Genomic DNA, 12,937 nt, shown 5'->3' with positions numbered 1-12,937 from the left:
CAATGTAATGCGTTTCACTTGTTTCGGGAATTTTCTGAACAAGGCAGAAGAATCCACTAGTATCAAGAAAATGACACCTGATTCAAGACAATTGAATCAATTGAAACAAGTTGATTTGCATTGGAAACAAGTGAAATGATCTCACCCTATTGGAAGATTTTATAAGATTTTATAAGAATAATCAGATTTTGGGACTTAAGACTAGATTAAATGACGTGTTAGGATGGATATTTTTGCATGGTAGCCTACAACAAGGATGTGTATTGAAAACTAGCTGATGTTAGCTTAAAACCCTGTGATATAATACAATGGGCCATTGCTTGCTGTATGTCCTTGTAGTGGTTTCTGTCCTTGTAACAAAACCCTATGTATTCATTTAGTAAAAACAGAAGGTTCAGTACTCGATATTGAAAAAAAACATAGATGATTACATTCTCAAAGTGTTACCATTTTGAAAATGAAGGGCTCAAAATAGTGATAACTTATTGATTTGTGAATGTTGCTTTCATATCAGACGAGGTGTCAGATTGTTTCAAATGGTGGAAATCTCACTCTGGGAATCTAACTTTTCATATATACTATACATGCAGTCTTTAGCAGAAGATCAGTGGAAAATGTCACAGTTTTTTAAGCTGTCTTCCGTCCATCCCCCCCCTCCCCCCTGCAGGGTAAACGCATGGTGGGCGAGGACGGCATGGAGAGCTTCAGCGACATGTTCCATGAGAACTCCATGCTGCAGACGGAGAACAGCAACCTGCGGGTGAGGGTGAAGGCCATGCAGGAGACCATCGACGCCCAGAGAGCCAGGCTCACCCAGCTGCTCAGCGACCAGGCCAACCAGGTGCTGGCCAGGGCAGGTGAGGCCGGCGGGGGGGTTCGGGGAAACGGGACGTCTTCGGTGCTCAGCGCTCATTGCTGTGGTGTTTCTGCACTGCACTTCCCAGAGATCACCTGTCAATCAAACAGTGTGGGGGCGGGACTGTGACGTCTTTTTCCTTGGATTTTCTGTTGATGAAGTTTGAGTTTCTCGAGGTGGCGTCATTTCGCCCGGATTATGTCAAAGGGGATGTGTTTTTGTAGAGTGTGCTGGAGCAAGTTTGCTGAAAAATAAACTGGTACTGTATATGGAAAATCAAATATTTATTAATGATGATATAGCGAATCCTTTCAAATTGTCAAACCTGTGTAATTGTGACAGTGAAACACTTTCCCCGTCACACAGGTCGACTAACCGATACTTTCCATTCTCTCTCAACTCCTTTCAAAAATTGTTTGCACCTCGCTTATCGACCCCATCAAAATGACTCAAGACATTTTCTGAATCTTTAGAATCCACTCTACAATTTGGCATTTGGGTGAGTAGCGAGCAGTGTGAACCACTTCTTAAAGCTGAGATTTGGTTGAAATAAGAGCTGCTTGGTGAAGTGGATATGAATGCCGATTTTGAAAAGTTGCTCCTCAAGATTCGTTAAAGGCCTTAAGTCTTGTCCTACCAGGTTTGTTCTTTCAGCGATAAGCCAGAGGCCACATGAAACTGTTAGATTTTGTTTTCCCAGGAAAGAGCTACAGACACCAGGCGTTTAGAACAGCAAATGTAAAAGCTCTTTTTTTTTTTTTTCAGCATTTGCAGTTTTTGACAAAATATGTATGTTTTGAAATTCCGTTTCCCGTCCAGGTGAAGGAGGGAGTGAGGAAATTGGCAACATGATCCAGGGTTACATCAAAGAGATTGAAGACCTCAGGTAAACAACTCGATTAGATTCGGTTATATTGTCTGTCATAATTTAATGTCATAACATAATTTACCCTGAGGAAGGTGTCAGTTGAAACATATAGGTAGCCAAATAAGAACATTTTATATTTAACTCACAATTGTGCCTGGACTTGGATTTATGGACACTAGAAGTATATTTTTTCCACTGTTTTGTTTTCTATTTAGTTCCTCCAACCAATGAGAGTCTGTTCAATTTCTTTGAAATGCTGACACTCCCCTACAGTTCTTCACCTGATTTTCATATAATACTTTCATATTATTCACATAATATACACAATATCCAAGCTTGGTATATCTTCAAGCACTACTTGACCGAGGTCTGATGTGTATGGTTCCTGCTTTGTGTCCTTGGTCCTCCCCTTTAGAGCCAAACTCCTGGAGAGCGAGGCTGTGAACGAGAACCTGAGGAAGAACCTGTCCCGCGCCTCCAACCGCCAGTCGTTCTACGGAGGCCCCGGGTCTTTCTCCGCCTCGCTGCTGGCCCCCGAGAAGGAGACGTCTGACATCATCGAGCTCGCCAAGAAAGACCTGGAGAAGCTGAAGAAGAGAGAGAAAAAGAAAAAGAAAAGGTAAACATCGACTATTCAGGACAAATTGGGCGATCTGTCATTGTCAAATCGTGTGATTGAGGATCAGGTAGGTGCCAGGCTGCTGTGTGCTGTTCGATATTCAGCTCTCTTTAGATCTGAGCAAGTTTCAAACTGGATTAGCACTTGTTTCATGACATCGTGCCCCAAACCATCCAAAAACCAGACATTTTCAAGTCCCGTCACAGAATATTGCTGAAGTCCCTGGAAGTCCTTTTGAAATGTTATACATTTTTATTAGAGATATGGCTCCAGTATAACATTTGGCACTGAGTAGCATGCACATTTTATGCCCTGGTCAAGCTTAATGCCCTTTATGTTTAAGGTTCAGGTCCCATATAGGATTCGACCAATATGGATTTTTGAAGGCCGATATCAATATTCTTTGTATTGAAGCTGCCAAAATTTCAAGTACTCTGTGTTTCCCCCCTGAATTTTGTTTTTGGCAGGGTGGAAAACCCTCTGAAACACCATTTAGACCATCATGGGACACTAAAACTCACCACTGAAACCCAGACTAATGAAATTCTTTTAGTGTTAGCAGCTCTTTAAGAGTGACCCGCCACACCTGTTTAGTGTTAGGGAAACTCTGGGATACATTACCACGTTTTTAAGTTAAGAATTCATTTATAAAAAACATTATTGAACAGTTTAAATGTAAAATGTGCAAAGAAGATGAAATCTTATTGCAGGTTTTACAGACTGCCACCCCTGAAGCTACTTATTTTGAAGAAGTGCAAATAAATAGTGAAAGGTCAGGTCATCGATAAACTGAAAATTAAATATATACATGTCTTGAGTGCCCTATAGAACTGTATTGGAGGCCCGAGCGCCATGGTCAGAATTGATCGGTATGATAGAAAATGATGGGAAAATAGAGTCCAGGTTGAAAATAGGCAGAGTTATCCTTTAAGGCACTTTTGGGGGAAAAAAAGTATCCACCAACTGAGTAAGTCATGAGTAGTGTTTCTCCCTCTGACCATTCTTCCCTCCATTCTTCCTTCCTTCCTTCATCCCTTGCTTCCTTCTCTCGTTCGACATTTCACCCCTCCCTGAAGACTGCAGCAGCTGTTGGAGGAGCGAGAGAGGGAGGAAGGGGAGGAGGTGGTGGAAGAGGTGGAGGATGCCAGGTTTGTCCGAGCTTCCACCCTCCTGCTTCCATCCCCCGTCCTTTGCTTCCTCTAATTCACCATTTTGGTTCTTTTTTTTTTTGTTTTGTTTGACAGGTAGTTGCCACACCTGGAGTGAAAACCTGCTACTTTCCCCCGCATAAAACTCCATTGCCACTCACTAAGCCTTAACCTCTCCATTGACTGACCCCCCCTTTCACGCTGTATCCTTGCTTCCTATTGGGTGTGCACTGACTTTTTAAGTAGTATCTAAGACAACCTGGAACTGGAAAGTGTCAGACATGAGGAAAAGGATATTGTCATTACAAGAGCCTGAACTGGGGCTACAGAGCATGCTCAGTGCTGATGTTCAGCGCCCCAGTTCACGCCGTCATCACCATACTGTCCCATACCGAATAACCATTCCAGCTTGGAGGTTTGAAACTTCCCAAATCTGAGTTGTTTTGAACGTGTCTTTAAAGTTGAGCACATAGACAAAATGTGATCTCCTTTAGGTTATAGCTATGTTAATCAGGCTTTGTATACAATGTATTAACTAACATGACATGGTATGGTAAATACCCTTTTTTCTTTTCTGTGTGTTAATCTTTCTTTTTCTTTTATAGCCTATCTAGATATCGTGCAAAACACCACTTAAGACCTTGCTAACCCTCTTGGATTGGATAAAACGTTTATCCAACTGAACCGATGCACAGATTTGGTTCACAGATTTCTTTTTTGTGCTGCATATTCCAGCCATGCTTTTTTTTTGCTTTGGGTTTTGTTCAGACCCTAATGAGATGCATCCTTCCTTTGTTGAAAGAATCCACTTTTCTTTTTGCAAATGAGCCCACAATCAACTTAAGTGTTGTGTAACAAGAATTTTTGGAGTGGTGTCATCTCTGTGTTCAGTATTTTAGTTCACTGTGACATGACCCAACACTTTAGCACTCTGTGTATGTTTAACGCTACAAGCAAATCATCTCAAAAGTGTCTGCATATGCATCATACAGAGGTGGGGACTCGAGTCAAATGACTTAAACTCAAGTCACAATTTTAATTTATTTGACTTTACTTGTGGTGACTTGGAACTTGACTCTGACTTGTACTTTGATGACTTGAAAAGGTTTCTAAAGTCTTGACTTGAGATCTTGTGTTTGTGTAAATGACTTGGATTGAAAGTGATGAGATTTGTTCCAGCAGACGACTGAATTTAAATTCTGTTTTCTGAATTTGTATGGAATGATTGAATTTATTGAAGTTGAAACTGATTATAGAAATCAAACTCATGATGCTCTTACCAAGTTTCTATCCTGTTAGAACCATATTGCATTGAAAAGTCCTTGATATTTTCTTTTCTTTAAGATGTTAAATTGATACTGGACTCTTGATTTGTTCAGACTTGACTTGCTGTTCTACATTTAGACTTGAGACTTGACATTAATGACATGGACTTGACTCAGACTTGACTTGATAATCTACATTTAGACTTGGGACTTGACTTTAGACTCCTCAAGACTTGAGACTGACTTGGGACTCGAGCAAAGTTAACTTGGTCACACCTCTGGTATCATAGTACACTAAATACTGAACACTGAGGAGAAACTGCTACCAACTTTATTGTTGCACAATGGTAAGCTCATCAAAGAGCCTTTTTACCAAAAAAGACCTTTTTTTTAGACGTTCATTATTTATATAAATTGTGCTGAGCCAACTAAAGGAATGATGCAATTTATTCATTATGCAGGGATGTACTATGCGGCTATGAAGATGCACATGCAATCCCTTTGTTCTGCTTACGAAATATTCACGTGTTCATTTTACATCGTGCAGAGATGGATGATGTCTTTGAATGACACCCTGTCTTAATCTTTCAGCGTCGTCAAGGAGGAGGTTCCTGACAACGAGCAAGACAAGGGGACCGAGAAGGAAATGGCAGAGCGAGCCAGTGAGGAAGCTGAGATGGTACGACTGACAGCCGGTTTGATCGATCTTACATCAAAATGCGTAAAAACACCTTCAAACATTTGGTAATTTGTGCGTTATCTCGCAGGAGGTCCAGGAAGCCAGTGACCATGAGGAAGGAGAAGAGGAAGAGGAGGACGAGGAGGAAGAGGAGATGGATGTGGAGGAGAGCTCAGATGATTCTGACTCTGAGTCGGATGAAAAAGGTACGGGGCAGAGTGTCTGTCTGTCTGTTTTTTTAAGATTATTTTTTGGACATTTTTGCCGTCATTAGATAGTCTACAGTGAAGAGAGGCAGAAAATATTGTGAGAGACATGCCATGTGGCCACCAGGAGGCACCCTGTCCCCTTTTTTTTTTTTTAACCTTTACATATCCACAGAAGGTTTTGATTAGCACACATGCATTTTTTCCAGCAACGTCCTGCGTTAAGGTGAAATGTTTACACATCAAAATACATGAAACATCATTTACACATTAAACATTAAACATCAACCAATCAGAGACAAGAAAATTGGTCAGGTGACACATCCTCAGCCTAAAATATTTTCAAAATGGTCCAACTGCTACTAAATAGTAAACACAGCTAGGAAATAATAGCTGTGATTGTTTTTATAGAACATTTAATCTAGCCTAAAATACACGTGTTATGAAGTTCCAGTGGATAACCGTGATAAAATGATTACATTTTCAGTAGAAAAGAGGGCGGCGAGATAACAGTGATGGGAGTGAATGTAGTATCCCCGTGGATTTAGATGCTAACTCTGCCCGTCTGTCTCCACCAGAGAACTTCCAGGCAGATCTGGCCAACATCACCTGTGAGATCGCCATCAAGCAGAAGCTGATCGACGAGCTGGAGAACAGCCAGCGGCGCCTGCACACGCTGAAGCAGCAGTACGAACAGAAGCTGATGATGCTGCAGTGCAAGATCAGGGACACCCAGCTGGAGAGGGACCGCGTGCTCCAAAACATGGGTGAGACCAGAAGGCGGAGTCCCGTATAGCTCAACGGGAAGAGCATGGCACTGTCACTACCTGGGTTAGAGACATGATTCCCACCATGCTGAAATTTATGCACTCAAGCTCAGGCAGTTTGGATAAAAACACCCACCGAATGCCATATGTGGGCTTGGATTTTAAAGTCGGTGCCTTTGATCACTTTAATTCAATTTATGTCAGCATTTACTTATCCCACTTATTTTTAGAAGTATTTATATTTTCCCCTACTCTCTTTTTCATCACCTTTGATCTTCTTCGATTGCTCTTTAGCAGTGAAAACCCACTGCTGAAGGCATCCACACTACATGTTATTCATTTAGGCTCTTAAGTGAACACTATTGGCCAGCAGCCACACAGTGACAGTGCATTTAAGCCCATCAAATGTAACAGCACTGATAGATCAAAGCATCATCTGATGCTATTTGATGCTGGTTTTCAAAGCACGGAGGAGTTCTGAGCTGAAAATAATAAATGAACTTTTTCACAGCCCAAGATCAAGATTGTCTACTGCAAAGATAAGCTACTGTAGAATATGGCCGCATAAAACATGGAAGAAAATGTGTACCTACAACATACTGTGGGTGTTGCGCATGAAACTTAACGTGTCCGTCTTCCAAATAAAAAGAATTGTTTCACTCTACGTGCATGGTTGCCTTAAAATCATTTTGATCATTTACACATCGCTTTCTGTCCTCTTTTGAAAGATGTTAGTCCTTCCTCCCTGATCTTCGTGCCGTGTGTTTCCAGGTTCGGTGGAAAGCGGCTCGGACGACAAGGCTCGCAAGATCAAGGCCGAATACGAGAAGAAGCTGAGCGTCATGAACAAGGAGCTGCAGAAGCTGCAGTCGGCCCAGAAGGAGCACGCCCGCCTGCTGAAGAACCAATCACAGTACGAGAGGCAGCTGAAGAAGCTTCAGATGGACGTGACGGAAATGAAGAAGACTAAGGTGCGGTTGATTAGTTGTCCCCTCCAAGGTTGTGTGTAATAATACTGTAGCTGCGTCTCATGGAAATACAACAATAATCACTGTTATGACACTGATTCTGTTGTTTTTCTGTACTCGCATGTGCTTGGATGGGTTTGGCTTCCATTGACATTGAAGTAGCTTTGACAAAAAACAATAGAGTTGATGCATTTGAAAAATCAAGTTAGGGATTTCATTCAGAAACATCCAGTCAGGATGTCTTGTCGTTATCAGCAGTACACAATGTACTCAATCCGCTCCATGACTTCTGTCTTTCCTGGCGCTCTCCGCTTTACTGTCTTTACTCCACTAAAAAACACATAAAAGTTTTAGAGGTGGATGTCCCCCCAGATCCATTGTTATTTTTGTTAGGAGCTGTACCTAAAGGAATATATAGCACAGATAAGAGGTATATACTGCGGATACTTTTACTGATTGCCAAGAAGATGATAACTATGAACTGGAAGGATGCAAAACCACCAATACTTTTATACAAAGGTGGACTTGTGTTACGCTGTACCTAGGTGTTTAACTAAGTGAGATGGGTTGATGTAACAAAATGTGTTATTATAATGGAATACCACCGAAAATGCCGTTGTTCTGTTCCTCGGTAACTGATCCTGCTTTGCTGCAAATGCCCCCCTGTTTTGTAAATGTCTGTTTCTTTACCTATTTTTATTTTTATTTCTATGAGGTCCTATGTCAGGGAATGTTTTGTTCTGTAAAATAATGGAAACATTTAAATAAAAAGTTAAAAAAAAAAAAAAAAAAAAAAATATACAGTAGGCCTGGTTGAGGACAGTTGTCAAGAAGCAGTAGAATCTGGCCTGGGATCTTTGTCATCGCTCTCTCTCTCTCTCTCTCTCTCCCAATCTTTCCTGTCTCTCTCTACTTCGAACTGTGTAAAAAAACAAATATATAAAAAAAAAGGCTAAAGAGGGAGGACAAGAGAATTAAGGATCACAACATAACCATAGTACCAAGAGTCATTATTTTCTTTATATTGTATATTAAATTTGAATGTACTGACTGTTTTAATCTGATTGGTCCAGGTCCGTCTGATGAAGCAGATGAAGGAGCAGCAAGAGAAGAACAGAATGAACGAGTCTCGCCGAAACCGAGAAATCGCTAGCTTGAAGAAAGACCAGCGCAAGCAGGAGGTTAGCGGCAGGGATGCCCGCTACATCCTCTTTCATTTCAGTTGGCTGTAATTACATCTGACTCAACCCAGGCCATAGGGTTCAATCTTCAATTCCCAACTCATTTTGTCGATATTGTTTCTTCCTCAGCACCAGCTGAAATTACTGGAGGCTCAGAAGAGGCAGCAGGAACTTATTCTGAGGAGGAAGACTGAGGAGGTGAACAGCTGCAAACAGATTCATACACTGATTTAATAAAATACAGCACCAATTTATGTGATTTAAAAAAAAAAGATTAGTAATAAATAATAAAAAAATAAAAATAAAAGTTAGTTAAAAAAAAAGAAAAAAAAAGTCAGTATTTAAAAAAAGTTAGCATAAAAAAAAGTTAGCATAAAAAAAGTTAGCATAAAAAAAATCACCATTTTACTGTCTGTTGACAGAGGGGACGGATAAATACGTGAAAGGTTTAGATTGGGTTCACTGATTTGTTTTTTTAGATCATCCTTGATTTATGTTCTATTTGAATACATCATATGCTAATAACAAGACATATCACACAATATATGTGGTTGTTAACATATATTGTGTTTTAAAAGTAACAAATTGTTGTGTTGTACCGCTTAGATGTGATGAAAGTTCTTTTCTAAGAGTGCATGTATACCCATACACAATGTATGCAGAATGGACAGACTTAACCCCTGCTTATAATGCAATGGGCAGGGACTAGGGCATCTTTGAGTGTTAACTTGTCCTCACTCTGTGTGTGTGTGTGTGTGTGTGTGTGTGTGTGTGTGTGTTTCCTGTTTTCTGTGTGCCAGGTGACCGCTCTGAGGAGGCAGGTCAGGCCCACCTCAGGTAAGATCACCAGGAGGGTCAATCTCCCAGAACCAGTCCTGGACTCCCACCGCCCCCCCTCTGGACGCATGTACTCCTCTGGCAATGCCGTTCCCAATGGCACTCGGTGAGTCCATGTGTGTTTGCGTGTGTGTGTGTGTGTGTGTGTGTGTGTGTGTGTATGCGCACATGTGCATTGGGGAACATATTCTTGTTTCCGGGGATTCAGGGAAGTCTAGTAAATAGAGAGACTGTCATGGAAAATATGGCCAAAAGATCACAGATTGGATCCTCGCAGCATCAGATGTGTGTCCACCAACAGCCAGGTATGGAAGTGTCCATGAGTGAGACACTGAACCCCTGCCTGCTCACCCATGATAAGTCACTTTAGATAGGAAAGTCAGCTAAATGCCTAAAATGTCATGTAAATGTGTCTTTGGATGTGGTTTGATTGTGTGCATATTTCCCTTTTGTCTGAATATGAATAGAAACCTAGCTAACCGCTCTGCAACATGCTTATGAGCTCAGACACACCCTGCCTAAATCTAAAATTGTTGAATATATTTAATCAATCAATCAATCACATCATTGACTGCAGCTCTGTGTGTGTGTGTGTGTGTGTGTGTGTGTGTGTGCAGGTCTTCCTACAGACGTTCAATCGGTCTGTACTCCACCAGAATAGCCCGTGGTAAATGGCAGTCTCTAGAGCGGCGGGTCTCCGACGTCATCATGCAGAGGATGACCATCTCCAACATGGAGGCCGACATGAACCGCCTCCTCAAGGTAAAGTCTTACTGCGGCAACTTGGCCGTATAGATATATCACTGTTGGAGGTTGAGATGCTCCGTGTATTGCAGAACTTTTTAGGCGTCGACCCACATCTAGGAGCAGGAATCCTCTGAATGCTTTGTCCAGCAGGGAAAATGTAAAACTCTCCCATCTTCAGCAACTGCAACTCATTAGGGCATTTAACTGCCCTACCTGCTCTACTGGAGCTTCTGCGCTGGGCAGCTCCCAGGTCGTAATGAGTGTAACTGTGTGTGTGACACAGGGCATTGCTGAAAGAACAAGCAAATTCTCAGCAAACCCTCACCGGATAAATAAAGGTTAAAATGAATGTGAATGGGTGGTTGTATGCAGTATGAGTCTAAAAGCTCAAACTGCATACAACCGCAAAATACTATGCAGTAGTTAATACACAGAATCAACACATTTAATCCAATACAGCGTCAACATCTGTAGTCGGTATTCTGTTGTCCACATTTGGTTAGTTTCCGGGCATTTTACTTCTAAGCCCGTACAGTAAAATGCCAAAATAGAAGTATACAAGTGTCTCTTCAGTGAGCGATCGCTAATAGTTTTCCCTTAAATTATCTCCGCTGAATCAAAATAGTCTGGTTTAAGTGTGCTTGTGTCCTGTCCCATCCGTCTCCATAGCAACGGGAGGAGCTGACCAAGCGTAAGGAGAAGGTGATCAGGAAGAGGGACCGGCTGGCCAGGGAGGGGCCAGAGGCGGAGAAGGCGGTGCTTCCCCTGAACGAGGAAGTAGACGCGTTGACGGCCAACATCGACTACATCAACGACAGCATCGCAGACTGTCAGGCCAACATCATGCAGATGGAGGAGGCCAAGGTGAGCTGGAGCGCTGGTGACTTTGGGAGGTACAAGCCTGAAGGTTAGATGTAATGGGGGTTAAGTAGTTGTCCCACATAAATGAAATGAGTTAAAAGGAAAACTTAGGTAGAGCTCTTTTCCTCATCGCTTCACCAAGGTCCTTTTGGTGTCTCCTTTATTTAATGAAATGATATGGATTATCCTTCACGCTGTGTATTTCCAGGAGGAGGGTGACACAGTGGACGTCTCTGCTGTGATTGGCTCCTGCACCCTGTCAGAATCTCGTTTCCTGCTGGATCACTTCATGTCTATGGCTATCAACAAGGTACCAGCCCTAATGACAGAATACTAGTTAATGGCGTTCGATAGGCAATCAATATATTCTGAAAATATCACAATTGTGCATATGGTTGCATTGTAGCAAACATGGATAAGCAGGGGCAAAGTGATTCTTAGGCAGATATCAACTGACTTGTACACTAAATAACACACACAACACAAAATATAGAATGTCAGATGTAATTCTCCAGCTTTGGTACATTTTTGTCAATGAAATTCAATTTCAAAATAAGTTGATTTTACAATTTGGGATGGTTTTTCGTATAATCAGGACAGGTCTTAGAGTTTCGGAATTACAGTAAAAGTTTGGACTGTTCAGGTCTGATAGATACTTGACTACGCATTTCATGTAGTTATAGTCCCATGATCATTTTCCATATTATGATATTTGTTGTTGTGAAGAATAATCCTCAGCTGGAGTGTGATATGGCCTATTGCCAAGACTTTTTCAGCATACATCATCTTGAAAACTGACCAAAATCTCCAAATCCAACCAAGAAATTTAAGTCTAGAAGTGGAATTTGAGATGGAAAATGTAAACAAGCCGTGTTTAATGGCTGCTGTCTGATCTCATCAGGGTCTGCAGGCGGCCCAGAAGGAGTCCCAGGTGAAGGTGATGGAGGGCCGGCTGAAGCAGACGGAGATCACCAGCGCCACCCAGAACCAGCTGCTCTTCCACATGCTGAAGGAGAAGGCCGAGTTCAACCCGGAGCTGGACGCCCTGCTGGGGAACGCTCTGCAAGGTACCAGCCCATGTCCGGGCCTAGGTGGAACTGGAGATGTAAATGTGTTTTTCCTAGAGGTAGAGAACCCAAAACCAGGCCCGGACCCCCCGGCTCACCCAGCCCTCCTCCTGGAAGAGGCATTAGCTTGTTGTTGAATGGAAACTGGGATTCAGCAGTTCAATATTGAAGCTGATCACGCTCCTCAATTGTTGTTCCATCCCTATCAGTCAGCTGTGTGAAATGTGTAAATTCAACACTAGAGACATGGCTTTTCACACACCTATATAAAGAATAGGCCCTTCCAGAACCTGGACTGGGTGACTGGTCAAATGCATGATCGGGCCTGTTGAGTTGCTCTTGCCTGTCGCCTGCTGCTGAATAGATGCTGGCCTAAATAGTACAAATGACACTAATTCTGCTGTTTTGTTTACATCTGGCGCTAAGATCATATTTGACCAAAGTTCTTAAGAAAACTCCTAAAAACGTGGACATTTTATAGGTGATGGAGATGACTTTACACTCTGCTAGTGAAGATAAAGGCTGTTATGTTTGTATTTTTTGTATTGTAAAAATTTCACATTTTTGCCAGCCTCTGTTCAGTAGGATGCTCGGTTACAGTAGTTGCACTTTATTTTCTTTTTTTAGAATTTCGGGGGACTGTGTTTTTGATTTGTGTGTTGCCTTTTTTCTGTTCCCCCATGTTTTTCTTTACTTTTTTGTATTTTTTACAGAGCTAGGTAACATGCCAGCTGGTAAGTCAAACTACATTAGACTCTTATATCTGTGTTACGAATGCATGGTTCCTTCCCTCCGCACTTTGAAACTAACGAAAAACACCATAACATGAACAGGTGCATGAGGTGCAATGCAACCAGGCTTCCCCTCC

General features: G+C 41.9%; 1 protein-coding gene across 1 annotated transcript in view; it reads left to right on the top strand.

The window, feature by feature from the left end:
* Positions 1 to 12,937, top strand: part of kif21a (kinesin family member 21A) — a 57,734-nt gene that overhangs the window by 31,578 nt on the left and 13,219 nt on the right. The window contains exons 9-23 of the mRNA XM_078283025.1: positions 668 to 857; positions 1,676 to 1,742; positions 2,140 to 2,343; positions 5,348 to 5,435; positions 5,524 to 5,641; positions 6,220 to 6,408; positions 7,180 to 7,379; positions 8,450 to 8,557; positions 8,687 to 8,755; positions 9,358 to 9,500; positions 10,012 to 10,156; positions 10,811 to 11,005; positions 11,211 to 11,312; positions 11,904 to 12,069; positions 12,783 to 12,803. Of these exons, the coding sequence (XP_078139151.1) occupies positions 668 to 857; positions 1,676 to 1,742; positions 2,140 to 2,343; positions 5,348 to 5,435; positions 5,524 to 5,641; positions 6,220 to 6,408; positions 7,180 to 7,379; positions 8,450 to 8,557; positions 8,687 to 8,755; positions 9,358 to 9,500; positions 10,012 to 10,156; positions 10,811 to 11,005; positions 11,211 to 11,312; positions 11,904 to 12,069; positions 12,783 to 12,803 (2,005 nt within the window). The remainder of the gene's footprint in view (positions 1 to 667; positions 858 to 1,675; positions 1,743 to 2,139; positions 2,344 to 5,347; positions 5,436 to 5,523; positions 5,642 to 6,219; positions 6,409 to 7,179; positions 7,380 to 8,449; positions 8,558 to 8,686; positions 8,756 to 9,357; positions 9,501 to 10,011; positions 10,157 to 10,810; positions 11,006 to 11,210; positions 11,313 to 11,903; positions 12,070 to 12,782; positions 12,804 to 12,937) is intronic.

The sequence above is a fragment of the Centroberyx gerrardi genome, chromosome 4 (assembly GCF_048128805.1).
Source record: "Centroberyx gerrardi isolate f3 chromosome 4, fCenGer3.hap1.cur.20231027, whole genome shotgun sequence".
NCBI classification, from domain to species: domain Eukaryota; kingdom Metazoa; phylum Chordata; class Actinopteri; order Beryciformes; family Berycidae; genus Centroberyx; species Centroberyx gerrardi.
The sequence above is the reverse complement of the archived record's forward strand: the minus strand, read 5'-3'. Positions and strand labels throughout refer to the sequence as shown.